The 24,067-nt window shown below is 65.6% G+C and overlaps 11 protein-coding genes across 11 annotated transcripts; 4 read left to right on the top strand and 7 right to left on the bottom strand.

Moving 5' to 3' along the window:
• Nucleotides 1-28: 28 nt before the first annotated feature.
• On the bottom strand, nucleotides 29-3,030 carry JCM10292_007656 (uncharacterized protein; the record flags this gene model as incomplete). The annotated part of the gene is made up of 8 exons (XM_076652546.1): nucleotides 29-118; nucleotides 231-602; nucleotides 668-1,803; nucleotides 1,861-2,046; nucleotides 2,106-2,281; nucleotides 2,342-2,595; nucleotides 2,660-2,733; nucleotides 2,949-3,030. 8 exons carry the CDS (start codon nucleotides 3,028-3,030, stop codon nucleotides 29-31), a joined length of 2,370 nt encoding a protein of 789 aa, XP_076501895.1.
• Nucleotides 3,031-4,232: 1,202 nt separating this feature from the next.
• JCM10292_007655 (uncharacterized protein) lies at nucleotides 4,233-5,826 on the top strand (the record flags this gene model as incomplete). The annotated part of the gene is made up of 4 exons (XM_076652545.1): nucleotides 4,233-5,048; nucleotides 5,101-5,172; nucleotides 5,226-5,291; nucleotides 5,344-5,826. 4 exons carry the CDS (start codon nucleotides 4,233-4,235, stop codon nucleotides 5,824-5,826), a joined length of 1,437 nt encoding a protein of 478 aa, XP_076501894.1.
• A 284-nt stretch (nucleotides 5,827-6,110) lies between these two features.
• JCM10292_007654 (uncharacterized protein) lies at nucleotides 6,111-6,584 on the top strand (the record flags this gene model as incomplete). The annotated part of the gene is made up of 2 exons (XM_076652544.1): nucleotides 6,111-6,418; nucleotides 6,506-6,584. 2 exons carry the CDS (start codon nucleotides 6,111-6,113, stop codon nucleotides 6,582-6,584), a joined length of 387 nt encoding a protein of 128 aa, XP_076501893.1.
• A 219-nt stretch (nucleotides 6,585-6,803) lies between these two features.
• Nucleotides 6,804-10,155, bottom strand: JCM10292_007653 (uncharacterized protein; the record flags this gene model as incomplete). The annotated part of the gene is made up of 8 exons (XM_076652543.1): nucleotides 6,804-6,944; nucleotides 7,007-7,506; nucleotides 7,564-7,969; nucleotides 8,024-8,104; nucleotides 8,167-9,464; nucleotides 9,523-9,763; nucleotides 9,824-10,043; nucleotides 10,109-10,155. 8 exons carry the CDS (start codon nucleotides 10,153-10,155, stop codon nucleotides 6,804-6,806), a joined length of 2,934 nt encoding a protein of 977 aa, XP_076501892.1.
• A 356-nt stretch (nucleotides 10,156-10,511) lies between these two features.
• Nucleotides 10,512-12,402, bottom strand: BCS1 (bifunctional AAA family ATPase chaperone/translocase BCS1; the record flags this gene model as incomplete). Its single annotated transcript, XM_076652542.1, has 6 exons — nucleotides 10,512-10,965; nucleotides 11,033-11,270; nucleotides 11,330-11,642; nucleotides 11,726-12,058; nucleotides 12,117-12,147; nucleotides 12,215-12,402. The coding sequence occupies 6 exons, from the start codon at nucleotides 12,400-12,402 to the stop codon at nucleotides 10,512-10,514; spliced, it is 1,557 nt and encodes a 518-aa protein (XP_076501891.1).
• Nucleotides 12,403-12,668: 266 nt separating this feature from the next.
• Nucleotides 12,669-14,530, bottom strand: JCM10292_007651 (uncharacterized protein; the record flags this gene model as incomplete). The annotated part of the gene is made up of 2 exons (XM_076652541.1): nucleotides 12,669-12,731; nucleotides 12,809-14,530. 2 exons carry the CDS (start codon nucleotides 14,528-14,530, stop codon nucleotides 12,669-12,671), a joined length of 1,785 nt encoding a protein of 594 aa, XP_076501890.1.
• A 273-nt stretch (nucleotides 14,531-14,803) lies between these two features.
• Nucleotides 14,804-16,185, bottom strand: JCM10292_007650 (RTA1 domain-containing protein; the record flags this gene model as incomplete). The annotated part of the gene is made up of 4 exons (XM_076652540.1): nucleotides 14,804-15,355; nucleotides 15,412-15,696; nucleotides 15,814-15,891; nucleotides 15,982-16,185. The coding sequence occupies 4 exons, from the start codon at nucleotides 16,183-16,185 to the stop codon at nucleotides 14,804-14,806; spliced, it is 1,119 nt and encodes a 372-aa protein (XP_076501889.1).
• Nucleotides 16,186-16,528: 343 nt separating this feature from the next.
• On the top strand, nucleotides 16,529-17,199 carry JCM10292_007649 (uncharacterized protein; the record flags this gene model as incomplete). The annotated part of the gene is made up of 5 exons (XM_076652539.1): nucleotides 16,529-16,616; nucleotides 16,681-16,732; nucleotides 16,805-16,914; nucleotides 16,975-17,019; nucleotides 17,084-17,199. 5 exons carry the CDS (start codon nucleotides 16,529-16,531, stop codon nucleotides 17,197-17,199), a joined length of 411 nt encoding a protein of 136 aa, XP_076501888.1.
• Nucleotides 17,200-17,356: 157 nt separating this feature from the next.
• Nucleotides 17,357-19,101, bottom strand: JCM10292_007648 (uncharacterized protein; the record flags this gene model as incomplete). The annotated part of the gene is made up of 3 exons (XM_076652538.1): nucleotides 17,357-18,088; nucleotides 18,148-18,849; nucleotides 18,910-19,101. The coding sequence occupies 3 exons, from the start codon at nucleotides 19,099-19,101 to the stop codon at nucleotides 17,357-17,359; spliced, it is 1,626 nt and encodes a 541-aa protein (XP_076501887.1).
• An 868-nt stretch (nucleotides 19,102-19,969) lies between these two features.
• Nucleotides 19,970-22,618, top strand: JCM10292_007647 (F-box/WD repeat-containing protein; the record flags this gene model as incomplete). The annotated part of the gene is made up of 4 exons (XM_076652537.1): nucleotides 19,970-20,398; nucleotides 20,458-22,341; nucleotides 22,405-22,463; nucleotides 22,525-22,618. 4 exons carry the CDS (start codon nucleotides 19,970-19,972, stop codon nucleotides 22,616-22,618), a joined length of 2,466 nt encoding a protein of 821 aa, XP_076501886.1.
• Nucleotides 22,619-22,869: 251 nt separating this feature from the next.
• On the bottom strand, nucleotides 22,870-23,883 carry JCM10292_007646 (uncharacterized protein; the record flags this gene model as incomplete). The annotated part of the gene is made up of 3 exons (XM_076652536.1): nucleotides 22,870-23,049; nucleotides 23,143-23,287; nucleotides 23,404-23,883. Coding segments are annotated over 3 exons (805 nt in total), but the record flags the coding sequence as incomplete, so codon positions are not given.
• Between the last annotated feature and the right edge of the window lie 184 nt (nucleotides 23,884-24,067).

The following is a 24,067-nucleotide window of genomic DNA, read 5'->3' as shown; positions in this document are numbered from 1 at the left end:
CGGGTGGGCACGATAGCGGCTGAGTCGCCTAGAAGTCGGAGCCTTCGACGCGGAACGTCTGCGCGTAGGCAAAGTAGGGCTGCATGACGCCCTTGAGGATGGCTTGTGGGACGTTCATCTGCAGCCGGGTCAGGCGGTCAGTCGCTTGGACGACGTTGAAAGACGATCGCTTCGAGAGCGGAGCCTCGACGCGATCGCCAACGCAGGGGGCACAAGAGCGAGAGACGCACCGAGACGAGCGAGTACGAGATCTTTGCGAGCCCGTCGCGGCGGATGAGCTTGAACAGCTCGTGCGCGACGGCCGACGGGTACGCCGCCTCGGCGTACCAGCGGTGGTTGAACGCACTGAGGCGGATGGCAGCGTTGAGCGCGCGCTGGACGTCGCCCTCGTCGGCGTAGAACTCGAGGAGCTTGAGCCACGCCTTTGCCGAGAACTTGAGGTCGAGCGCGCGCTGGAACGCGTCCTTGGCCTCCTCCTTGTGGTGCAGTCGCAGCGCGAGCTCGCCGAGGATCTCCCACTCGGTGCCCGTCTTGCGGTAGGGGAGGTGGTTCGCCTTGAAGTGGGCGATCTCGGCCCGCCAGATCGTGTAGACGCGCAGGTCCTGCCAACGTCAACGTGACTGAGTCAATCTTTGCATCGGCGTGCATGGCGTAGAGGAGAACGCACCTCGTAGAGCACCATGAAGAGGTTGTCCAGCCACCGCTCGCACAGCCGCTTGTTCTGGAACCCCGCCGCGCCCTCCTTCTTGTCCTCGTCGTCCACCGGCTCCTTCTTCGGCGCCTCAACCTCCTGCACCTCGTCCTCGCCCTCCGGCTCAGGCGCGTGCCTCGCCGCGCCTGGCTTCCCAACCTCGTCCCGCGCGCGCCGCCCCGCCTCGCTCTCCTCGAACCGGCGCAGCTCGTCGCGCTCGCGCTCGCCGTCCGACTCGGTCGAGACCTTGATGGTCGGGATCGGGCTGCCCGACTGGCCGGGCGACGCGGCGCCGTCGTCGATCTGCCGCCCGTCCTCGGTCTGCCCGTTGACCGCGATGGTCGGGACCGCGCCGGTGCTCGAGGTGGTCGAGGCGGCAGCGGGTGCGGGCACATCGTCGTTGTCGCCCTTGACGGACGACGCGGCCTCGGAGCCCTCGTCGTCCGTCGCGATCGCGAGAGGCCCGAAGCCCTCTGCGACTTCGTCAACACCGCCGTCCTTCTCTCCTCCGGCGGCGCCGTTCGCGCCCGACGTCGAGGTCGCGCCGGCGAGCGGCGACTCCGGGATGGGGTCGGTCGCGCGGTGCATGCGGTACTCCTCCTCCATGACGAAGACCTGGCTCCGGCACTTGAGGAGCTCGTCCCAGCCAATGAGACTCACGAGCTGCGCGAGGAGGACGTACGCCTTGGCGAAGGTGCCGCGGAGCGAGGGCGCGGGGAGGCGCAGGAGTGCGACGTCAGCGTCGTTGTTGTGCGTGGACGACTCGTCGTCGAGGATGCCCGAAACGGCGATGAACTCCTTCGTCGGGAGGTGCGACTTTGCCGGGGTGGGCATGCGGTGCATGTCGCGCTCGTTGAAGGTGAACATGGGGCAGCTGTTGAGCGTCAGGAGCGCCGCAGAGTAGTCGCCGAGGTCCATGTTGAGCTGCGTGAGCTTGGCCCACGTCACGAACTCGCTCGGCGCGCAGTTGACGGCCTGCTTGGCGAGCTTGAGCGCCCAGTCGTGCTTGCCCTTGGATCGCAGGAAGTCGCACTGGACGTGCAGGAGCGAGTACGACTGCGGATGGTTCTGGATCGCCGACTGCAGCACCCGCACCGCCTTGACCTCCTCGTCTGCGCGCGACGAGAGTCAGCTCTCTGACGTTGTGACGAACAGGAGCGGTCACGCACTCATGCCGAGGTACGACTGTGCAAGCAGGCACGCGACCTCGCCCTCCTTGACGACGAGCTTCTCGAAGAGGTTGACAGCCGGGCCGTAGCGGTACGAGTCGCCAAAGTACTTCATCAGGCCCGAAGTGAGGTGGTTCGACACGACGGTCGCGACCTGGATCTCGGGCTCCGAGCCGAGTTGCCAGCCTGCGCCGCGCCTTTGAGGTCAGCACGTACGCTTTTGCTCTTTCCGAAAGTATGCGCACCCTTGAAGAAGGCCTGCTCCGCCGCCTGGACAAACTTGAGTTCGGCGTCGAGAGACGTGATCGGGTCGAGCTTGCGGTACCCGGCGAGGCGGTAGTTCGCGTCGTCGGCGTACAGGATCGCGCGCAGCATCGCCGAGAGGTAGACTTCGGCCCACATTTGCGGTGTTGCCTCGTGTCTGTGGGCGCGCGACCGGGTTAGGCGCGAGCGGATAGTCGAGCGGATAAGGAAGACGCACCGCTCGCCGCGGACGTCAATCACGTAGGCCTCGACACCTCCCGGAATCTTCACCTCTACGCGGACGTCGACGCGCGAGAAGGCGTTGAAGGAGCAGAAGGCGCCGCCGCGGATGCGCCAGGGCGACTTTGCCGTCGTCGAGCCGAAGAACCACGACGCGGTTTCCTCGACCGTATAGGTGAGCGAGTTGAGGTAGGCGGCGAGCGAGGCGGATGAGGAGGCGTCTACGCCAGAGACGTAGTGGTATGATCCGACCTGGGGAATGACGGGTCAGCAAGAGCGGGCGAGGAGAGCATGCGAGGAGGGGGAGGAGACGAACATCCTTCTGCCCTGCTCGCCCGGTGGTCTTGATGACATGGCAGAGGTCGGGAGGGCCGAGCTCGCGGAAGGATGCTGTCGATGCGGGCGCAAAGGGTCAGCAGCGAGTCGAGAAGAGGGCGTTGTTCCGTTGTCGAGACAGCACCGCCTCGATGGACGGGCCGGGGGTCGAGCCGCCCAGCTGCGGCGTAGCCCGGCGCAGGGATGGCTCAACGCCCACCGGTGTGTACGCTACAGCTCCCCGCAGCGCCTCGACCGCCCTGCGCGAGTCGAGAGGAGACGAGACGGACCGAGCGACTCTGTGCGCGAGATGAGCGACTCTCCGAGGTCGAGCTCGATGAACTCGGGGACGTCCTTGAGGTACTCGCCCATCGCCGGCGGGGTGCACTCGTGCGCCTGGCGGGGCTGCGAGCCGGTGTTCGAGGGGAAGGTCCGCCAAGCGGGGGGACAGCGAGGAGGGAGGGGAACGAGGTGCCGCTGCCGATGCGGGTGCGCGCGTAGTCTGGCGCGCTCTGCAGGCTGCTCGCTCGCTCGCTGTGCCGCTCTGCTCGTCGAGCGCGGAGAGGGTCGCGGTCTGAGCGACTCCGCCCCCGTTCGCGGCGCCGTCCCTTGTTCCCGTTCTGCACCGCCTGCACCGGCAGTCGAGCGTGCGAGGAAGCGCGCTGTAGTGAAAATCAGCCCTGGATCCGTGCTCGCTAGCCTCCCACCCTGTCTATCGCTCCTCTCGAGGGTGCGCCCTCGCGGCTCCACGCGACATCATCGGCCTGCTCATCACTGCGTGTCTAGGGCTCTTGTTGATCTGGGCTGCTCTCGTACACCGTGCACATGCAAACGAGTGGAGCTGGATCCGCCACCGCGCAAGCATCGCTGCTCCAGGACATCATCCCTGCCCTTACCCGCCTCTTCTGGCGCTGCTCTACGCTTTCATCCTCTAAGGCTTCCCTCACAGAGTGGCAACGAGGACTCAGTATATATTGCTCGGTCGCGCGCTACCCAGCACGGTGACCATCCGTGTTCCGTGCCCGCAGGGCTGTCAATCGGCATGAAGATCCACAGTCGACCTCCAGCGCGGCTCGACCGGACTAGTCGGCCCTTGGATCCGCTCACTCGGGCGCTACAGTGCTCTGATCAGGTCCCGGTACGTCGCTGCGCCGACTCGTGTGACATGGCCTGCGCAGATAGTTGTCCAACGAGGCGAGCTCTCGCTTTCTCCAGCGAGGAAATCGTCGTCTTCCGCACCGACAGTTGCAGGACGCGACAGGCAGGTACAGTAGCGCCTGAGCATAGGAGTGCGCTGTCGTGTCGGCCAAGCGGGGCTCTCTGTCAGCACGCGCGCCTCTGGAGGAAGATTGAGAAGGCCGCCGCCAGCATGAAGTCGCACATCGCGCCGTTTCGAGGTCTTTGCGCGCGTCTGGCTAAGCAGCGGGGCTTCCAGAAAGTGTTAGAGAGGATGCGAATGGTCGTCACTGCTCACTCGGGCCGCGTTCGGCGCACAGACCCGTCCCCGGATCCTCCGTCCGCCTCCTCCTCTTCGTCCCCTCTCTCGCGCCATCCCTCGCCTCCCTCCGCCTCGCATGGACTCTGCCGGTGCCGGGCGCTCCCAGACAGACGCCGGGCCGTCCCCGCGCCCTCGCACCACCGCCTCGCAGCCCGCCGTGCCCAAGTTCTGGCCGTCCGAAGGCTCGTCGTGGGCGTCGTGGCCCGACCTCCTCCTCGCGACGCAGCTGTGCGCCCTGCGCGCGGGCTTCTCGGCCCTCTCGCGCTACTGGGTCGCCGACCGCCCCGAGGCGTTCGCCGTGCGCTGCAGCGTCTCGCCCGGCGCGCACCGCTCGACCCGCTGCGCCGCGACCGTCGTCTCGGCGAGGGCCGTCGACCCGGGCAAGCTCGACGGCAGGTGGAGGGTCGAGAAGGTCGACCCGACCAAGGTCACGACGGGCGGGCACCGGGGCCATGCGGGCGGGATCGGCCTGTCGTACTGGCTCAAGGCGAGTTCCCCTTCTCTCCCTCTCTCCTGCTTCCGTCGAGCTGACACTTCTCAGCGTGAGCAGGACCGTGCCACTGAGCGTCTCACGCTCAAGCCGGGGGCCATCGTCGTCGGCTGGCGCGCGATGCACACGCTCGAAGCTTCGATCCGCGCACTCGCTCGCTCGCAAGGCTGCTACCTGACGGGGCGCCTCCCGTCAGGCAAGATGGACGCCTCGAAGCCGTCGTATGTGCTCGTGTGCGTCCTCGACAGTGCGCAGTGCCCCTTCTTCGTCAAGTTTGAGGGCCTGCCGAGGGACCCTGGAGGCGAGGAGAGGTGGATGTGCACCGAGGTGAGGGCGCAGCACTCGTGCATCTCGAGCGCAGCCAAGCCGCAGAAGAGGCTCAAGTGGAGGATGGCGTTCTTTGTGCGTCCCTGCGATCGCTTGGATGACCAGCGAGAGCTGACTTTCGCCGCAGCCTCGAATCACACTCGTCGACGGATGCATTGGCGAGCCGCACCGCCCGAACCCGCCGCGGAAAAAGGAGAACGTACGTTGCTCCTCGCTCTTTCCGCCGACCTTGCCTGACGACCCCGCACGTAGCACATTCTCGCCGCCGACCAGCACATCGGCGCGTTCCCTGTGCGCGCCGGCGCGAGCACCTCTGATGTATGTCGCCGCCTTTTTTCGCTTCGTGCCTGGCTGACAGCCCCACACACAGCAACAGAATGGCCGCCTCCCGAGCAACGCCGCCCCGACCGAGGAGATCGTCCACCATCCCGACGGCACGTCGACCATCCTCCTTCCGGCGTCGCAAGACCCGCTCGCGGCGCACTGGTCGTGGATCTGGAGCGCAGAGCAGGATCTCGAGCTCGCCGAGCGACGCGCAGCCGAGCTCAAGTACCGGTACGAGGCGATGCTGCAGGTGGTCGAGGGCGAAAAGCGGCGCGTGGCGCAGAAGCGCCGCTGGCAGGAGGCGCTGGAGCAGCGCGGCGAGCCCGTCCCGGTCTTCCCGCCGCCAGTGCACCCGTCCGTCCGCCTGCAGCAGCACCCGCCACCGCCGCCGTTCCTCGCGACGCCCGTCTCGCCGCCGCCGCCGCCGCCGAAGAGGCCGCGCCTGATCGTCGGGACGGGCCCGCCGCGCGAACGCTCGATCCTGCGCGGACAGGTGCTGCACATGAACGGGAGGTTGTACTGGTCGTGAGCTGTCTTGAGTATGTATCGCTAGATTTGCGCAGCTCGAGGTATGCGAAGGAAAGCGGATTGGGAAGGTCGAGGATGAGGGGGAGTACATTCAAAGTCGCCTCGTCGCTGAATTACGGTTGATTCGAGCACGAGACGCACTCGCAACTACTCTCAGACTCGCGCAAGCCAGGAGCGCCACCCGCCGACTCGGGTCCGCAACGGTCGCTCTCTCCTGTCGCCTCGCTTCCTTCCCTTCGTCCCTCGTCTCCGTCCCACCCTTTTAAACGCAAGCTGCAGGCCAGCATGCTCGGTAGCAGGCTCTACCTGGCCCTCCTCGTCTCGCTAGCCTGCATCGCCCTCGACGCCGCGCAGGCCGCCGCCGCCACTCCCGCTCGCGCTCGCTCGTCCCCGCTCCGCCTCTCGTCCTCGCTCGACGCGCCCGAGCAGGCCCAGCTGGACATGCAGAGGGCAAACAAGCGCGCCGACCGCGCCGCGCTCCTCGAGGCCGACGCAGACAAGACAGACACGAGCGACGACGACGAGCAGCCGGTCAAGCGCGGCGACCACAAGCACAAGAAGCGCTGCACGTACATCGGGACCTTCTTCCATCGGTGAGCAGAGCCGTCGAGAAGGTCAATGACTCATGCAGTGCAGCGCTGACGCTGTCTTTGCGGGTGCTTCCTTCCCTTGATGCCCAGCATCGATTGCAACGCACCCGTCAATTCGACCTCGATCCCGTACGCGCCCGCCGAGCCGGCTGCGACCTCCTCCAAGTAGCACGAGCGGGCGCGGAATGAGGGGCCGAAAGTCACAGGCGGGAGAGGGGCTTGCGCATTTCAACTCTCGATGAAGAAGTCTCGACAGCGGCTGGTCCGCCTGGAACAATGTCAAGCTTGCCACCTTCGCACTTCAAACTCGTCGACCTCTCCTTCCGCTCCTTCGCAGAGAGATCAGACGAGCCCGATCCAAACAGACTACATAGCCGTGAGCCACCTTCTACGTCTTCTTCCTCTTCCGCTCCACCTCGTCTCGCCGGTACCGCAGCAAGACGTGTACGAGAAAGTCGAAGTTGTCGGCGCGAAACGTCGAGAGGAGCGGCGCGAAGCGAGACAGGGTCGAGTTGAGCTGCTCGGCCGCCTATTCGTGATTTCTCGCATCAGCTTTCTCGCACTGCGTGGCAGAGACGGGAAAACACGTACCGACGTGTTGTAAGCCCTCTCAAACGTCCTGATCTCATCCTCCTGGCCGCGCTTCTTGCTCCGCCGCTGGCCTGCCGGTCGAAAGGGGACGACCAAGTCGGGTGCCTCTCCGTCGAGCGGCGTCGGGTTGCAAAACTCGTCGCAGAAGGAGTCGTCGCGCGCATGGCAGCGCTTGTGGAAGGCGGTGACGATGAGACGGGTCGACTGAAGGAAAGAGGGGAGCGAGGGAGGCTTGACTGGCGAGGTAGTCGAGGATGGGCGAAGAGAGGAGAGGACGTGCCGGAGGACGTGGCAAGCACGGTCATAGGCGATGTAGGAGGGGAAGGCGGTTGTGGGCGATTCGTGTGAAACTGAAACGGCGTGAGCCACCGCGAGGAAGGACACCACTTCGGCAGCCGTTTCGCCTTCAGAGAACTTGGTCCATGCAAGGGGAGTACCGCAGGCGGCCACGAGCAGCTGAAGGTTGCTCGTGCGCCGCATATTCCACATGTGCGTCGCCTCTGCAACGTAGAGTCAGTGCCAGACCCGCAAGCGGCACGGAGCATGTCCGCACGCACTCGGCCTTCCCAGTCGAGGCTTGGCTTCCTCCTCCTCGTCCTCCTCGGAATCGGACAAGCCCGTCTCCGTCTCTTCCTCACTACCGAGCTCCAGCTTGACCTCGCGTTTGACTGGATCCGCCCCCTCCACGGGATACTTGCTGCTTCTGCCGCCGCCGCGCCTCCGTCCCGTCCACCCACGATCCGCGACATCCGCTCGTTGGCGAGCGAAGTCGTCCCACAGAGCGCGGTGAGCGGGCAGGTCGCAGGCTTCGCTGGCTCCGTTCAGGGCATCAAGCCGGTCGTCGACGGGTCGTCCACAGCCGAAAATCCCGCACTTCCAGTGCAGGTCGTTGTGCTCGTCGCAGAAACGGCCGGAACGGCGATGGCGATCGGGAGGGTTAAGGCATCTGGGGGAGGCGCAGAGCTGCCGGAAGGATAGTCAGTAGACGATTAGCGTGCAAGGGAGAGAGCGACGAACGGGATGACCGATCTCGATCCCGTCGCAAACGGCGAGCTGGACGGGCGGACCGTCGACTGGCTCGGTATCCTCGACAAGCTTCTGCAACATCCAGCACGTCGTGAGCAAGGTAGACCTGACGGGGTGTGGGACAGCCGCCGCACCTGGCCCTTCTTCGCGTGCGTGCCAGCCCAACGCACTCCCTGCTCCCGCTCCGCACGGGTCGCATGACCGCCGATCCACCGCTTGCGCGCATGTGTGCAGACTTCGCAGTCATGCGAGCCCATTACATGAGCGCCGCCCTCGCTCGTAGTGCTGCCGAAGAGATCGGCGTTCGCGAGCGCAATGAGGTCGTCGGTGGAAGCGCGGGCGTATGAGGCGAAGCGGCCGAATCGCGATTGTGTGGCAGCCTGGATACACGAAGTAATAACGAAAGACCGCCATACCTGCCTCGCGTGCAGTACGAAAGGCCACGCGCCTGCCCTGCCTTTCTTCGGGGAAACTTCCTCCGTCGACGACGACGGTTCCTCTTCGGCATCTTCGTCGTCCTCGAGCTCGTCCGACAAGCCATAGAGCCTGTTCCAGAGAGCGGCAAAGGCTCCCGGACTCGTCGCCTGCTCGAGCAGCGTCGCTCGGTAGTGCCTCGCGAACGCGCTCGACACCCAGGTCCGCTCGCCGACCTTGTACGCCTCAGCATCGGCCTCCCAAAGCCATACAGAGGTGTCGTCATGCGTTATCTCGACATGATCGGGCGCGTGAATCGTGCGGCAGGCCGAATTTGTGCACGTATGCCGAGCGATCAGGACAGGTGAAGCGGGAGAGGCGGGCTCAACCAGGTAGACGGGATCGGTTGGGTGCTGCCGCAGTGTAAGCGGCGAGGCGCACTGAACGCAGGAGGTGTGGCGCGTGGAAAGGATGCGTTGTGGCCGAGGCGCATTCGTCGGCGATGCGAGGAGCGGCGGCGGGTACTGCTCGAGCGCCCTGGCGAGGTAGAGCGCCGCGTGCGGCGGGTCTGGCGGGAGGTTGGTAGACGAGGACGCGAAGAGCTGCTTGCTGAAGAAGCTCAGGCTAGCTTCGAACGTCCTGCCGCGAGCTTGCGCATGCTCATGCGAGATGGACAGGATTGCCGCATTGCTTCGCACGGCCTGAGCAAGGTCGACGAGCTGCAAGATTGTGACACCCGGGATGAGCTCGGCCAGCCGTGCGGACGTTGCGGCGAAGTCTGCAGGATCTGCTGCGCCCACCACGCGCAAGGATAGTCCGACGAGCGAGACAATGTGATGCAAGCGAGAGTAGGCGCGCTTGGAGGGCGATGGCGAGTCAATGGAAGACACCTCACTCGCCGAAGGGGATCGGCGCGAGGAACGCTGCGGCGTGGTAGGGTACGTCGGAGGACAAGGGGTCGACGGGGTTGAAGGTCGACGACGCCGCTTTTGCGGCGAAGGGGGCTGCGAGGGTCCGGCTGTCATAGCAAGTCAGCCGTTGAAGCTAGGCATCGCCGTGAACGAAAGCTAGCACACCTCGTGGTGTCGAGCTGAGCGAGAGGTCTTCGAGGCGTTTGGCGTTTCCCTGCGTTGGCGTCACCGGAGCCGCCGCCTTCGCCCGCTTCTTGTCGCGCTGCTTCTTTCCCTTCGCCTCCGTAGCTGCATGTCGATGGTCGTCGGCGAGCCGGAGGAGGAAAGCGAGGGTGGAGAGATCCGCCTCATCGGCCGACTGAGCAGCCGGCGAGGGCGTTCGCGCACCAACCTGTACCGGTAATACCTACGAGCAGACCCCTTGGGTGAGATCGAGGCGTGAGACTCCATAGTCGGAATGGCGCACCTCGGGCGTTACTGGATGCTTGGCTCGCCGCATCCGCGCAATTTCCGCCTCGACCTGATCGACCATGAGCTGCAATGCCGTCTTCTGGCCCTGCGCTTTGGATGGAGTAGACGTAGCATCGTGCTCAGAGTCCGTCTCTGTCTGCTCAGAAGGTGCGAGAGGTGTAGGCAGAGCGAGGGAGTAGCCGAGAGCGCGAAGTCGCGCCGTGAGGGTTTCGTCCCTGCGCGATACGGTGCGACGCGTCAGCGGTCGGACTCGTCCGTATCGCCGCATAGACCCACGCACCCCTCGGTGTGGCCGCCAGCCAGCCGCCGACGCGAAGACGAAGCCATGCCAGCGTGCCGGCGACGTGAGCAGGGCGAGAAGAAGAGGGAGAAGAGCAGAGAAGAAACGAAGAGCACGGACAAAACGGCGACAAGAGCGTATCGGACAGTTCAGGAGTGCATCCGCGACCATGCGAGAGGTCCGGCGTGGGTGACCATTAGTAGCGAGCAATAGAGCGGATCGTCCGATGGGTCCGACCTCGACGAAAGCTGCCGGCGTAGGGGACATGTCCAAATTGCGACTTGCTCGAATATGCGGGAAAGTCTGCATCACTCGTGTCAGTGACGATGCGGAGTAGCGCCCGAAGACGAAAGCGCACCTATGCTCGACGCGTCTATCCTTTCACCTCACGATGCTCCTCCGTTCATGGACTAGATGCGAACCGCACCTTCTCCCCCTCCGAAGTCTGCACCCTCAGCGCCTTGTCCATCTCAGCCATTCTCCGCAGCTCAGGCCATTCCTGCACCGCCTCGCGCGCGCCGTGCCGGATGAAATGCCCCTGCAGCGCCGCCATGCTGATCCTCGTCCCCGCACGCATCGCCTCCTCGAGCCTGCTCACAAGCTCGGCGCGCAACGTGGCAAAAGCTTCCTCCGCGAGTCCCTCTTCGTCGGCGTAGAAGCGCGTAAAGAGCTCGTTGGCCTGGAAGGGCGTGGCATCGTCGATGAGCTCCTTGAGGTCGACGCGGCCGGGGCGTATCAGCGCCGGGTCGAGCTTCTCCAGGTGATTTGTGGTGAGGAAGAGGATGCGCTGCGAGGTCGACGAGGCGACTCCGTCTAGCGCGTTGAGCAGGCCGGAGAAGGTGACATTGCTGTTGAAGCTGCGGTAGTCGCCAAGGTTAGTCGGCTGCTCTGCGACGAGTCTCAGTCACAGCTATTTAAACGCACCCCGCTTCGCCTGTTTGCGTCCTGGTGGAGAAAGCGGCGTCGATGTCCTCAAGAAGCATGATGCTCCTTTCCGGTGCGTTGGCGAGGAGATGATTGAGCTTGTCGTCCGTGAGACCGCGCTCCGACAGGTTCAGCACGCAGATGTTGTAGTCGAGCGAACCAGCGAGAGCCTGAATGAAGGACGACTTGCCCGAACCGGGCGGGCCGTAGAGAAGGTAGCCGCGTCGGTACGGAATCCCTGCGTAACAAGAGCAATGAGCCCGACTGCCCAAGCTCTTCGCGACATGCAAGACTCACCTCGCTCCGAGTACCACTTTCCGCGCTGCATGAACGCCTGGACGTCCTGAACAACCCGCTCCTTCACGCCCTCGTCCAGCACGACGCTCGGCAGCAACCGCTTCTCCCGTGGTCGCCCAAACGGCCGCCACTCCGCTCCCCACGCCGTATAGATGACGGTCCGGCCGACCTGCGCCTGCTGCGCCAATTGTCGCGCCTCGGCGAGGAGCGAAGAGAAGAGGTTGCGGTCGCGGGAGAGGGTCGTGAGGTGTACCGTCTCCCACGGAGTGCCCGAGTTGAGGTCGAGCATATTGGTCGCTCGCTCGCGCTTGACCTGCAAGTCCAGGACGCATCTATCAGCCCTGGCAAGCCATGCGATGTGACAAGAACGCCGAAGAAGCGGAAAGCGAGACTCGCCTGGAACCACGCGTTCTGGTACCGAAAGTAGTGCGTCCCCGGTCCAGGAACGAGGCTGAATTCGGCAGTCGAGCTGCCGTCCTTGCGCTGCTCGTACTTCGTCTCGACGGCGAGTTCGTGGCTGCGGATCCGGCTCGCGAGGCCCTCGATGCCGCGCAAAGGGCGATTGGCGAGCTGCGCCTGCCGCGCCGACTCGTGCGACATCCATTGGAGGAACCAGAGGTACGAGGGGTCCTTGGACGAGATCTCGAGCGACACGAGGAGGCGACGCTGGGCGATGGTCGCGGCGTGGACGGCTGACCGCCGGAGGACCTGGGCACCGACGCCGAGGGCCTACAGACAAGAGAGTCAGCGATATGGTCCAGCTTTAAAAGCTGGATTGGCAGCTCACCATCAAGCCGAAACCAGCAGAGAAGTACGGGCTGTGCAGTCGAGCGCGGTGAGCTCGTCAGCAGCTTGATCGTGGCTGTACAGGAGCGCAGGACGCACTTTGAGTCCAATGCACTCTGTAGGAGCCCGCGCAGCCCTCCCGGCTGCTCCGTTACGGCTGCTGCAGCCGATCCGGAGACACCTCCTGCGATGAGCGAGTCGCTGGCGGATGACGATGTGTTGCTCATAGACGACGGGAGCGAGCTCGCTGGTGTCTGCGCCGTGTTCTGAGGCATCAGCAGCGGCATCTTGGGCGTGGTGGCAAGTGACAATTTGGCGAGAATGGTTGCTCTCCTGCTCTCTCTCCCCTCCTTGCCCTCATTTTTGCTCAGACGCTGCCTGCGATCTCCTACACCCGTCAGATCTTCCACAAGAGCTGACTGGCGGACGCGAGCTGCATCCATTGCTTTCTCTGTCTCGTGCTCTCCAATTACTCTCGTCGAGCAACGACCATGTGTTTGGTCTACCTCCAGTACAGCGTGCCAGCACGCCAGGGAGCGAGCCGCACGAAGGGCTAGCTGAGTGCTCGACCAGACGACTCTGATCCGCGGAGCGATCCTTCGTCCGGGTTGACAAGCTGCCACGGTGCAAGTTAAGTTCGAACGTCAGCGCCTTGCAGCCATGCAGCGGACCGCGGAGCAGAGCCTGACGCACTGCGAGTCCGCCAAAGTGCGGCACGTCGTCAAGACTGCCGTCGCTGTTCTGCCGCACCAGCCAGCTGATGGGCCTCGACGCCTTCACAACCCGCTGTTCCGTCTCCTCGTGCTTCTCCATGTCCGCGATCAGGTCGTCTGCATGCTCTGGCGTCGCCGACGCATCTCCGAGCCGCTCTGACTCTTGCGCCGCTGCTGCAAACCACGGCGCCGAGCCTTTCCTCCGAGAATTTGTCCGCCCGAGGAGCGCGCCTCGCGCTGCTGCTGCGCCGCTCGCCCCGCCGTACGTCGGCGACATACCGGACGAGAGCGAGTTGGCGTAGTTCTCGAGCTCTTCGAGCGCGGCCGTGCTGCCCGATGAGCGGGGGAAAGTCGCGGAGCGGTGGGAGTGCGCTTCGAGCGGCGAAGGTAGCGCGCCCGACTGATAAGAAGATGTTGGGCCGGTGGAGGTGCGCCGTGGTTGGAAGATCGAGGTACTGGCGGGAAAGTCGGTGAAGACGGCTTCGTACGTCGAGTCGCTCCAAGCCGACTGGCGGCGGCGCCCTCCATTCGTGTCGTGCGAATGCGAGCTCTGAGACGGGGTCGGCGGAGGGAGGGGAACCAGGGTCGTGCCGAAGAAGCGGGACGAGCGAGCAGAGATGCTCATGTCGTCCGAGACGGGTCGAGGCGAAACAGGCGGGTTGGCGAGCGTCTCTGGCGCATCGGGCTGGGCCGGCCAGTGCGGTGGAAGCTGCCGCGGCTGCGGCTGAGGGCAGTAGCGCCGACCTTGCTGGCGGAGCGGCTGGACCAAGACCTCCGCACCGGCAGGACGGCAGCCACCGCCGCCGTGAGGGAGGAGCGGCAGGCCGCTCTCTCGCGAGCTGCTCACAGCTCCGCCGTCTGCGCTCCGCTCGCTCTTCGGCGCGGCGCTCGGCGGAGCCGGCTCGTCCTCGCTTGTAGGCGTACTCGACGCCTCGTATGCCGCGCCGGGCGGAAGCGGCCGTCTCGCAGCAGCGCTGTTTGCGCTCACGGCAGCCAAGGCGGCACTGTAGTGCGGGTATGACGCTGGCAACGGCGGCGCGCTGGTCGCGGGAGAGAGGACAGGCTCCCAATCCTGTGCCAACCAGGTCGACCCGCGCCTCCTGAGCTGCGGCATCGCCCTGCCAGACCGGATTGTCCCATCCGCCTCGTCGGCATCGTCATATCCGCCCAGCGCATCGAGTACAGCGTCCAGCGCCTGCACGAGCGCCCACGATCGCTCGCTGTCGGCGTCGCGGATTCCGAACCGCTTGGCATCCTTCCTCGCTCGCTCAGGTTTGCTCCGCGCCGACTCTTCCGTCGCTGGCCCGCCATGGCTGCTCGAACCGTGCCCGCCGGAGGAGGTTGGCGCGCGCGAAAGGACGCGCGACCCGTCTGGTGCGAGGGTGGTGCGGATCGAGAAGCGCGGTTCGGGCGGCGCGGGGGGCGGAGGCGGGAGGGCGGCGTAGAGGTCTGAACGGAGGACGGAGAGCGTTCTTGCGGGAGAGGCCACTGGATGGAACGGAGGCACGAGATGAGGCGGTGAAGGAGTGAAGGCGAGCGTCGGTGGGAGAGAGGCCGGCGGAAGAATCGGAGCTGGAACGGGTGCGGGTGCTTGTGAGAGGCGGCGGATGCGCCGTAAGATCCAGCAAGTCCACACAATGATTGCGACGAGGCAGACGGGCGGCACGATGCACGCGGCGAGGAAGACGGCGTTCGAGACCATCGCGGGCTCGGCGCAGTGAGAGCAGCCGGGCGAGTCGGCAACTTCGCCTCCCGCGACACGCGAGGTGCGACACAGAGAGCAAGCGTCAAGTCCCAGACTGCAAAGGACCGTGCCGTGCGTTGGGGCGCGACGGACAACGCGCGGCCTGAGCGTCTCTGCACGTCCCTGCGGAGAGGCCGGAGCAAAGAGGAGACGGTCTCGGACTCTGTTGTCAATATTAGCGGGTCTCTACAACGCGTAGCTATGTACAGCGTGGGAAGGGGGAGCAAGAGCCTAGTTGCGCAGCCTGTCGTGGTCCACCTGCCCCTTCTCGGCGCGCGACGGCGACTCGTCGCTCACCACCCCCTCGTCCTCGTCGCGCTCCCGGAATGCGTACCCAGTCCGCTCGCGGGGCGACTCGGCGTCGACGGGGGACAAGTCGCCGTCCTGCGGGCTGTCGTTGCCGGCGCTGCGAAGGTCGATCGTGCGCGCCTCCTGCGTCGTCTGCCGCATGTCGAGCGAGCGCTGGCTCGTGCCCGAGTCGTACGCCTCGGCCTCGACGTCGATCGGGAGCTGCTTCTCGAGCGGGACAAAGCCATACGCCGAGACGGCGAGGATGACGGGGAGGTACTCGAGGCAGCCGAAGAGGGCCTCGCTCGAGTAGGCCGGCCCGAAGACGCCCTGCGCGATCTCGGCGAGACGGTACGTCGTGCGGAGCATGAGGAGCATCGACGCGGCGAAGAGGACGAGGGAGAAGAAGCGGGGGAGGTGGTGCGCCGTGAAGGTGCGCTCCGACCGCCAGATGCAGAGGCCCAGCAGGATGACAAAGGCGAGGAAGGAGGCGGTCTGGAAATCAGAAGCGTCAGCTTGTGCGACGGAGAGAAGCGAAAGGAGGATCCCACCTGGCAAGCCAGACCCGCAAGAAGGATGTCGTTCGCCTGGTCAGACGTTACTGGCGAATTGCCATTGTCGCGGAAGCGTGCGGACTCTGCAACGCCGATGAGCGCCGCACCGACGATCTGGATGATGGTCGTCACCGTGTCGGCAATGATCATGACGATGATGAGGATCTTGGGGTTGAACCGCAGGAAGGTACGTCCGCCCCGGTCGAGGCGGCGCAGAGCTTGCCCGAGGGCCAGATAGAAGGCAGCCGAGGCAGTGACGGGTGCGACGACGATGAAGAAGTACTGCGCGCAGACAGAGAGTCAGCGAACCTCCTTGCGGTCAACGTCGCTCGGCAGTTTCTGCATTCGCCTCTCCCAAAGCGCTCGAGAAGTGGTTCGGGGCGAGAGGTCTTGACTAACCTGAACAATGAAGAAGTTGACGACGAAAGGCCGATAGTGCGAAGCGAGGCGGCACCCGTAGCCGATGACCTCGAAGGCCTGGGAGGTCCGGATGCGAGTCAGCAACCGAGCTTCTCGCAGGTGGTCATGCCCAGCGTGACAAAGGGGGAAAGGGCGAGGCAGACTCACGCAGCACGTCGCCAGGAGCAGCGAGAAGACCCGGGTACCCTTGAGGCGCGCGAGGTTCGACAAGTGCAGCAAGAGAGCGAGGCCATACGTGATCAGGGCGACGACCTGTAATTCTTGAGATGGTACATATCCGTAGATGATTATTCCAGACTCCCCCTCTGCCGGGTTGGGGTTGATGGGGCCGTTGTAGCGGGACTCGCTCATGGCGTCGGACGAGAGAAGGGCGAAGGCGGGTTCTTCGGCGGCGGTAAAGGCAGGGCGAGAGCCGTGCGTGGTCACTGGAGCCTCTGCAGCGCTGCAGAGCGTCTCTGACGGTGCGTGCGAACGGCGAGAGAGCGATGAGGACAGTGCCAAGTCTCGCAAAGACGAGGGCGAGATCGGGGGCGCTGGGTGCAGATCTGCCCGGCTGGATGCGGTCACTGGCACGTGTACTGCTCGGCTGTGCAGCACTCGAAGCTCTGCACGAGAGTCGAGCGAGACGTTTCTTCGAGAGCGACGAGGAAGCGATCGTCGCTCGCCGGGTTCCGTCTCACCGCCAACGCCCGCCATGCCGCGCACATTCGACCCGAGCGAGCCTCGCAAGCCCGAGAATGCCCTCCCGTACCGCTACACCTCGCCCTCGGGCAACTTTGCCGGTGCGCCCGCCTCGCCCCTCCGCCGTGGGCGGCTGCAGCTGACAGCGCCGGACGAGCGTTGCAGACTTGATGGCATTCGCGAGCATGCTCTGCAGCGGTCTCGCCATGCTCACCAGGTCCGCCCACCAGCCGGTCGCGTCCCTCGTCGCCGCCTCGCCCCCCACTCACCCTCTCTCGCTCGCGTGCAGGTTCGCAATCTGGCCCTGGTTCGGCCTGATCTTTGCCGTCTCGTCCATCCTCGGCACCAAGAACCTCGGGTCCAACAAGCAGGGCGACCAGGGCGGGAGCATGCTCAGCGGTGCGGCCTCCTCTGTCCTGCTGCGTTCTCCCGATAGCGCACTCATTCTCGCATACACAGGCTGGAGCGCGCTCATGTTCGCCCTCACGACCTTCTTCTCGATCTGTACGTCCGGTTGTCGTACGACTGTGCGAGAGCGGAGACTGACAACGCCTCCCGCTGTCCGCAGACTCGCCCATCCTCATGGGCCAGGCGGTCAAGAGCGATGCAACTTGGCCGTTCGGGTGGAACAAGGGTCTTGTCATGGTGGCGCAGCAGGGCGTCCCGCGGCCGACGGCCAAGTAGAATGTCGAGGGGCAATGGGTCATGCAGTATCTCGCAGTTTCTCCTTTCTTGCTCTACAACCACTCTCCATCGAGAGAGATCCTCGAAATCAGCATTACCCCGGTTACACGCCACACGCAACACAAGCGCAGGAGAAAAAAGTCTACAACCCCGGGAATCACTGCTTCTCGCCCACCGGCGGCGCCGCCGCTGCCGCTGCCCCGTGACCAAACTCGCGCTCGAGCTGCTCGACCGCGCGCTCGACGCCTTGCCAGCGCTTGCGGCGCATCGCGCCCTCGAAGAAGTAGCCCTGGTCGTTGACCTGGAACCGGAACGACGTGTGGTCCGACAGCGGCGACGTGATGCGCATGTAGTACGCGAGGAGCGGGAGGTCGCTCGACGCGCTCGATGCGGCGGCGGCGGTGGACGAGGCGGCGCTGCCCTTGCGCGACGGCGGGGAAGAGACGTCGACGTCGTGCAGCGTGCCCTCGTCCTCGTCGGCAGCACTCGCCGTCGCCACCGGGGCGGAAGAGGGGCGCGGAATCGAGAGGCCCGCGACGTCGGCCGTTGCCTGGTTGCTGACGATAAAGACCTGCGTGCCCTTCTTCTCCCACGGCCAGGGCTTGAACGGCATGAGCGGGAGGTTGCCCTTGGCCTGCGCGAGCATGACCTTGAGCGTCGCCTGGAGGAAGGGCTCCTTGCGCGCGAGGAGGAGGCACCGCCGGTGGTTGAGCGCGAGCGTCGCGAGCGAGAGGGTCGGGAAGGTCGAGTAGGGGATCGGGAAGGGAGAGAACGGGTAGGGGCACATCGAGTTGGCCGGATAGTCGGGGAGGGCGAGGATGTCGCGCAGGGCGTAGACGGGAGAGAGGAGTGCTGAAGCACCCGAACGCGGTTCGTGACCGAATAGTGCCTGAGCGTGCAAGTGTGAACGCGAGTCCGTGGACCATGGCGCGAGGAAAGCAGGCGTACCTTGGCCGCCCACGCCGTGAGCACATCGCCCGTCGAGACCCACTCCTTACCGCCCGTCTCGTCCCGCACCTGATCCTTGACGCTCTTGGTCAACGCCTCGACGGCCTTCTTGCTGAGGAACACATGCCTCGACTCGTCCTTGTGCCACTTCTTCTCCCACACGTACCCGACCAGGAACCGCGCAATGTTGCCCACCTTGGCCGCGGGCACCCAGCCGGGCAGCGCGCTCTTGGCGATGCGCACGTCCTCCGGGTCGTCGCTCACGGGGCGCGCGACGACCTCGTCAAACTTGTCCGTGAGCGCGTTGCGCGCCCACGTGCTCGGCGGGACGTCCCACGGCTGGTGGTGCAGCTCGGCCGTGAGCGCGCGTACGGCCCACCCCGTACCCGTCGCGTCGAGGAGGCCGTGCGGCGTCGTGACGCCGACGGCGAGGGCGTCGTCGAAGACGGTCGCGTGCACGGCGAGGAGCGAGGCGCCCTTCTTGGCCCAGTCGGCGAACGTTGAGGGGAGGTCGGGGCGGCGGAAGTGCAGGAGGTCGTGTGCGGGCTGGAACGCGCAGGGAGAGGAGGTATCGAGCGGCTGCGGGAGCGTGGAAAGAGACGCCGCCGCGGCGTAGGCTTTGTGCACCCGCTCAGAAGTGAAGAGGAAGGGGCGCTCCTGCGCGAGCGGAGTCTCCGGGACGTCGATCGTCCAGATGCCCTTCTGCAAGCAAGCATCATGGTAAGCTCTGGCATAATCGCGTGCGAGCAGAGTGGTGCGCACCTCCTTGGACCACACGGGTTTCCCTTGCAGCAACGCCCACTTCTCGACAACCCGTTGCGTCGCAGCACGAAGATCGTCGAGCACCTGCTTTGCTGACGCGTCGTCGCTCCCTCCGGGGAGGCCGAACAGGAATGCGCAGGTGATGCCCATGTCGGCGACGGCGTTGTCGACGAGCGACAGCGGAACGAGCATGCTGGGCGGGTTGTCGAGGAGACTCGGGGCTCTGATGGTTCGCGAGCTCGGAAGCGTCAGAAGAGAAAGAGCTTGAGACGCGTGCAGCGGTAGGCAGCGAGCGAGGAGCAGGAGCAAGCGAAGAAGCGCAGGACAAGGGCGTAGAGCGGCGAGCGGGCAGGAAGGGGCGATGCACGATCGCCCTTCGGAGAGTGCTCTCAGCGTTCCCGCCAGCGCGCAAGCTTGCTTCGTGCACGAAGAGCCCCGGGGCAACGTGGGAGAGTCCGGGGAGACTAGCGATGGCCGAGGGCCGCGCTCGTTCGAGCAGGTGCGAGCGCGATAAGCGGAGCGGCTCTGAGTGCGAACAGTCGCATGGAATACGTGCAGGCGATGTGAGCCTTGCAGAAGATCCGCGAGCAGGGTGTAAGAAAGTGCGGGAAAGAACCGGGCCCGACGAGAGTTGCGCGACTTTCCGGAGCGGGCAAGAAGCAGGCGCGCGTGCTTCCAGTCGGAGGCGGGTGACGTGGCAAGTTCTGCACAGCACGCCAGCCGGCAAAGAGCGCTCGTGCTGGCGAACACGCAAGGCCGCGCGAGCTCTTGTGCTGACGGAGAAGCACTCTCGTTTCGCCATCTCGCGCCAGTCTCAGCTCGTTCCGACCCTCGTTCGCCGAGCGTCGCCCTCGTCGCCTCTTTCCTCTCGTCGACATCCCGGCTGTTACACTTCTCGCTCCTTACCTCGCTTAGTCCGCCGCGAGTGAGGTACATTCAGTCAGCTCGAACAAGTCGGGGCTAGGTTGACACCTCGACGACCCCGCATAGCTCGACTTGAACGGCCTCGGCACCGCCACCCCGTCGCTCGTCTCTCCTCTTCCCGCTCGACTCGCCCGAGATGGCCGACCCTGCGTTCCTCGCGCCCGTCGATCCGTTCCACTTTGCGCCGCAGTCGCCGCCGGGCAGCTCGTCGTCGCTCGCCAACGGCTTGCCGCCCTTCCCCTCGTCGCTCGCACCGCCGCAGAGCCAGATCTCGCCGTCCCTCTACTCGCCGCTCGCGTCGTCCGACTCGATCGCTCAGAGCATAGCGCAGAGCCTCGGCCCGTGCTCGCCCCTCCACCGCCCCGATGAGGCCATGGATGGCGGCGCTGCGGACCCGGCCGGTCACAAGACGCTGTCCGGCCACGACGGCCACAGCAGCATGGACCTCGAGGATGAGCTCAGGCGAGGGCCTCCAGCGTCTGACACGCCTGGCGGCGACTGCCGCAACGTCTGCATCCGCCATGCCCGCATGGCAAACGGCTCGACCAACCTCATGCTCCAAAAGGTGCGTCAAGTCGCGTGACCTTGCGGAGCGTTATGCTGACCAGTCACAACTGTGCTCAGTCGCTCGAGAACCTCGCCCCGAACGAGCAGCAGGCGGTCAACTCGATCTGGAGTCTCTTCTCGTCCTCCCCGTCCCGCCGCCGCATCCTCATCCTCCGCGGCCTCCTCACCATCGCATGCCCGTCCCAGCTCTCGTTCCTTCAGGAGCAGCTCGCGCTCGAGATGCGCCTCGACCCGGTCGAGCTCCTCCCGCGCGAGGTGACGCTCAAGATCTTCGGCTATCTGGACGCCATCACGCTCGGCCGAGCTGCGCAGGTCTCGCGCGCATGGAAGGGCATGGCCGACGATGACCTCCTGTGGCGCACCATGTGCCAGCAGCACATCGAGCGCAAGTGCGAGAAGTGCGGCTGGGGCCTCCCGCTCCTCGCCGAGCGCCGCCGCAAGGCCCGCCTCGCCATGAACGCGCTTCCGACAAGCCGCGCCGGCGAGGTCAGCCGCGGCCGCGACAGCGAGCTGCGACGTATGCTCGAAGACACGGCAACCTCTGCGGCACGCGCGCAAGCTGAACATCAGCAGCAGCATCACCACGGCGACGCCTTTGTCGACCCGCATCAGCACGACATGATCGTCGACCCTTCTTCCGCCGTCTTCTCCGACGCGCACCGCCACAAGCGCTCAAAGACCGACTCGCCCGCTCCCTCCCGCCCAGCCTCGCCTCCTCCGTCCCGCTCGTCTTTCCTCCCCGGCGTCGGCGGCGCCATCGACTCGAACGCGGTCCCGCTCACGCGGCCGTGGAAGCACGTTTACTGCGAGCGCCTCGCCATCGAGCGCAATTGGCGGCGCGGGACCTGCGCCGCGACGGTCCTGTCGGGCCACACCGACTCGATTACCTGTCTTCAGGTCGCCGAGGACCTGCCGCACCCGTCGTTCCCGGTCCTCATGACGGGCTCGTGGGATCGCTCGGTGCGCATTTGGAACCTTGACACGGGCAAGGAGGTCGGCGTTCTGCGCGGACACACGCGCGGCGTGCGCGCGTTGCAATTCGACGCGCTCAAGCTCGTCACGGGCTCGATGGACTCGACGCTCAAGATCTGGAACTGGCGCACGGGCGAGTGCATGCGCACGCTCCGCGGCCACCGCGACGCCGTCATCTGCCTCACGTACGACAAGCAGCTCCTCGTCAGCGGCTCGGGCGACTCGACCATCCGTGTGTGGGACTTTGGCACGGGCGAGGTCTACACGCTCCGCGGGCACTCGGAGTGGGTCAACTCGGTTGCGCTGTGGGACTCCAAGTCGGACGGCTGCGACGACTCGACGACGACGGTCGGTGCGGGCGGCGCCGAGGTCGGCGCGCCCATCTCGAACCCGGAGCAGGCCAAGCAGTCGAGCATGGGCAAGTACCTCTTCTCGGCGTCGGACGACGCGACGATACGCGTGTGGGACCTGTACACGCGCTCGTGCGTGCGCGTCCTCTCGGGCCACGTCGCGCAGGTGCAGAGCCTCAAGGTCTACGTCGTCGGCGCGGGCGAGAACCAGGGCGCGGCGCAGCACCCGAACACGCTCCTCCAGCCGCCGGCGACAACGCCCGGCGAAGAGATCCCCGCGACGACCGACGACGACCAGGATGCGCGCGCGAGCGCTGCCGGTCCCAATTGCAACACGAACACGCGCCTCGCCGGCCCCTCGGCCGCGTCGCTCTTCCCCGCCGCGGCCACTGTCGGCTCGCTCGCGGGGCAGCACGCGCCGGTGCAGCAGCCCGACTTTGAGTTCCCCTCGGACAAGAAGCCGATGGTCGTCTCTGCGTCGCTCGACAACACGGTGCGCGTGTGGGACGTCGAGGGCGCGCAGTGCGTCCGGCAGCAGTTTGGGCACCTCGAGGGCGTGTGGACCGTCGATGTCGACAAGCTGCGCATCGTGTCGGGCAGCCATGACCGCACCATCAAGGTGCGTTTCCGCTCTCTCCGCAGTCTTCCCGCACAGCTTACTTACCAGGCGGCTCACTCGCAGATCTGGGACCGCGACTCGGGTCGGAACTTGCACACCATCGTCGGACACAAGGCCGCAGTGTGCGTCTCTCCTACACCCATCCTTCCCCTCCCTCCTGCTGACTCTTCTCGGCCTTTCCAGCACGTCTGTCCTCCTTACCGACCAGTCGGTCATCTCGGGCGCCGACGACGGCGAGGTCCGCATCTGGTCGTTCGCGCCAAAGGACAGCCTTTGAGCCGCGCTTCCCTTTCTCCACCTCGCATGCCTTTTCCGTCATACTATACGCCCTTGATTCGTTCTCCCCCGTCTGTGCTAAACCTACGTTAGTGTTGTCTGTGCTGCACCACTTGCTTTGCTTCTTCTCTGCCTCTCGACCAGCGAGCGGGTTTCTGAAGACCTTGCGAAGAATCCTGCGTACAACAGCGACGGAGGCCAGACCATAGAGACGGTAAGGGATGCGAGTACGACGCGCGCTCTTCGGGGAGGCTATCGCCCGCCGCCGCCGCCGCCCATGAGGCCCTTGAGCATGTCGGCCATCCCGCCGCCCGCGCCGCCCGCGAGCCCGCCGAGCCCGCCGAGCCCGCCCATCGAGCTCATCATCTGCTGCATCTGCTGCATCGCGCCCGGGTTGCTCATCATCTCGCGCGCACCGGGCGGGAGCATCGACTGTGCGCGTGACCCAACGGCTTACCCGCGTCAGCGGACTCCTCGACGAAAGAGGGAAGGAAGCGGGGTGAAGGCGAGTTCGGGCAAACGCACCTGCATCGCACGGAGCTGGCTCGGCGACAGTTTCGAGAGGTCGGGCATGCCGCCTGGGCCGAGCGGGGGCATGCCGCCCATGCCGGGGAGGCCGCCTGCGCCGCCGCGCGCGCCGGGACCGCCTCGTGCTGCGAGTTTGCTCATCCTGTGTTTGTGGGAGAAGGGAGAGCATGGGTCAGCTGGGTCTTCACAGCGGCGGCGGACAAGTCGGACGCCGAGGAGGAGCGAAACGAGAGAGGGAAGAGGGTCAAGTCGACGCACATGCCATTCTTGCCGCCCATGCGCTTTGCCATCTTTGCAAACATGAGGTGCTGACTGAGGAGTTCCTCGACCTCCTGCACGCTCGTGCCGCTCCCGCGCGCGACGCGCAGCACGCGCGCGTTGGGCTCGCGCCCGCCGAGCGGGTCGACGTCGCCGCGTCCCGCCTCGTCCGCGTCGTCCGAGTCGCCGTCGCTCGAGTCGCCGCCAGCGGGCGAGACGTTCTCCTTGCCCTTAGACTTCGCCGCCACTTCCTTCCCCTTCCCCTTGCCCTTCTTGTCCTTGTCCCTCGCCTCGATCGCCTTCTTGTCCTTCGGGTCGTCGCGAAACATGCTCCCGTCCGAGTCGAGTTCGGCCGTCGTCATCGAGTCAAAGATAAAGGCGACGCGCTTCATGCGCCGCGCGGCTTCGCCCTCGCCGCCCGCGCCGCCGAGCATGTCCGACATGCCCGGGATCATCGACGTCAGGTTCGAGAGCGGGCCCCTGTGTCGCGCGCGCGAAAACGGAGGGAGTCAGCACGCTCCTGGCTTGTGCGGATCCACCCGCGCGCACAGAGAGGAGGGGGGGGGGGGGGGGGAAGGGCCCCCAAATTTTTAGGGGGGGTGGCAAAGGGGAAATAAAAGCCCCCCCCAAAAAAGGCCCATGTGGGGGGGTTTTTTAATTTTTT

This window comes from Rhodotorula paludigena (genome assembly GCF_050403205.1).
Source record: "Rhodotorula paludigena JCM10292 DNA, Rt_paludigena_JCM10292v1_ctg80, whole genome shotgun sequence".
In the NCBI taxonomy this organism is placed as follows: Eukaryota; Fungi; Basidiomycota; class Microbotryomycetes; order Sporidiobolales; family Sporidiobolaceae; genus Rhodotorula; species Rhodotorula paludigena.
This window is presented reverse-complemented; position numbering and strand designations above follow the sequence as displayed.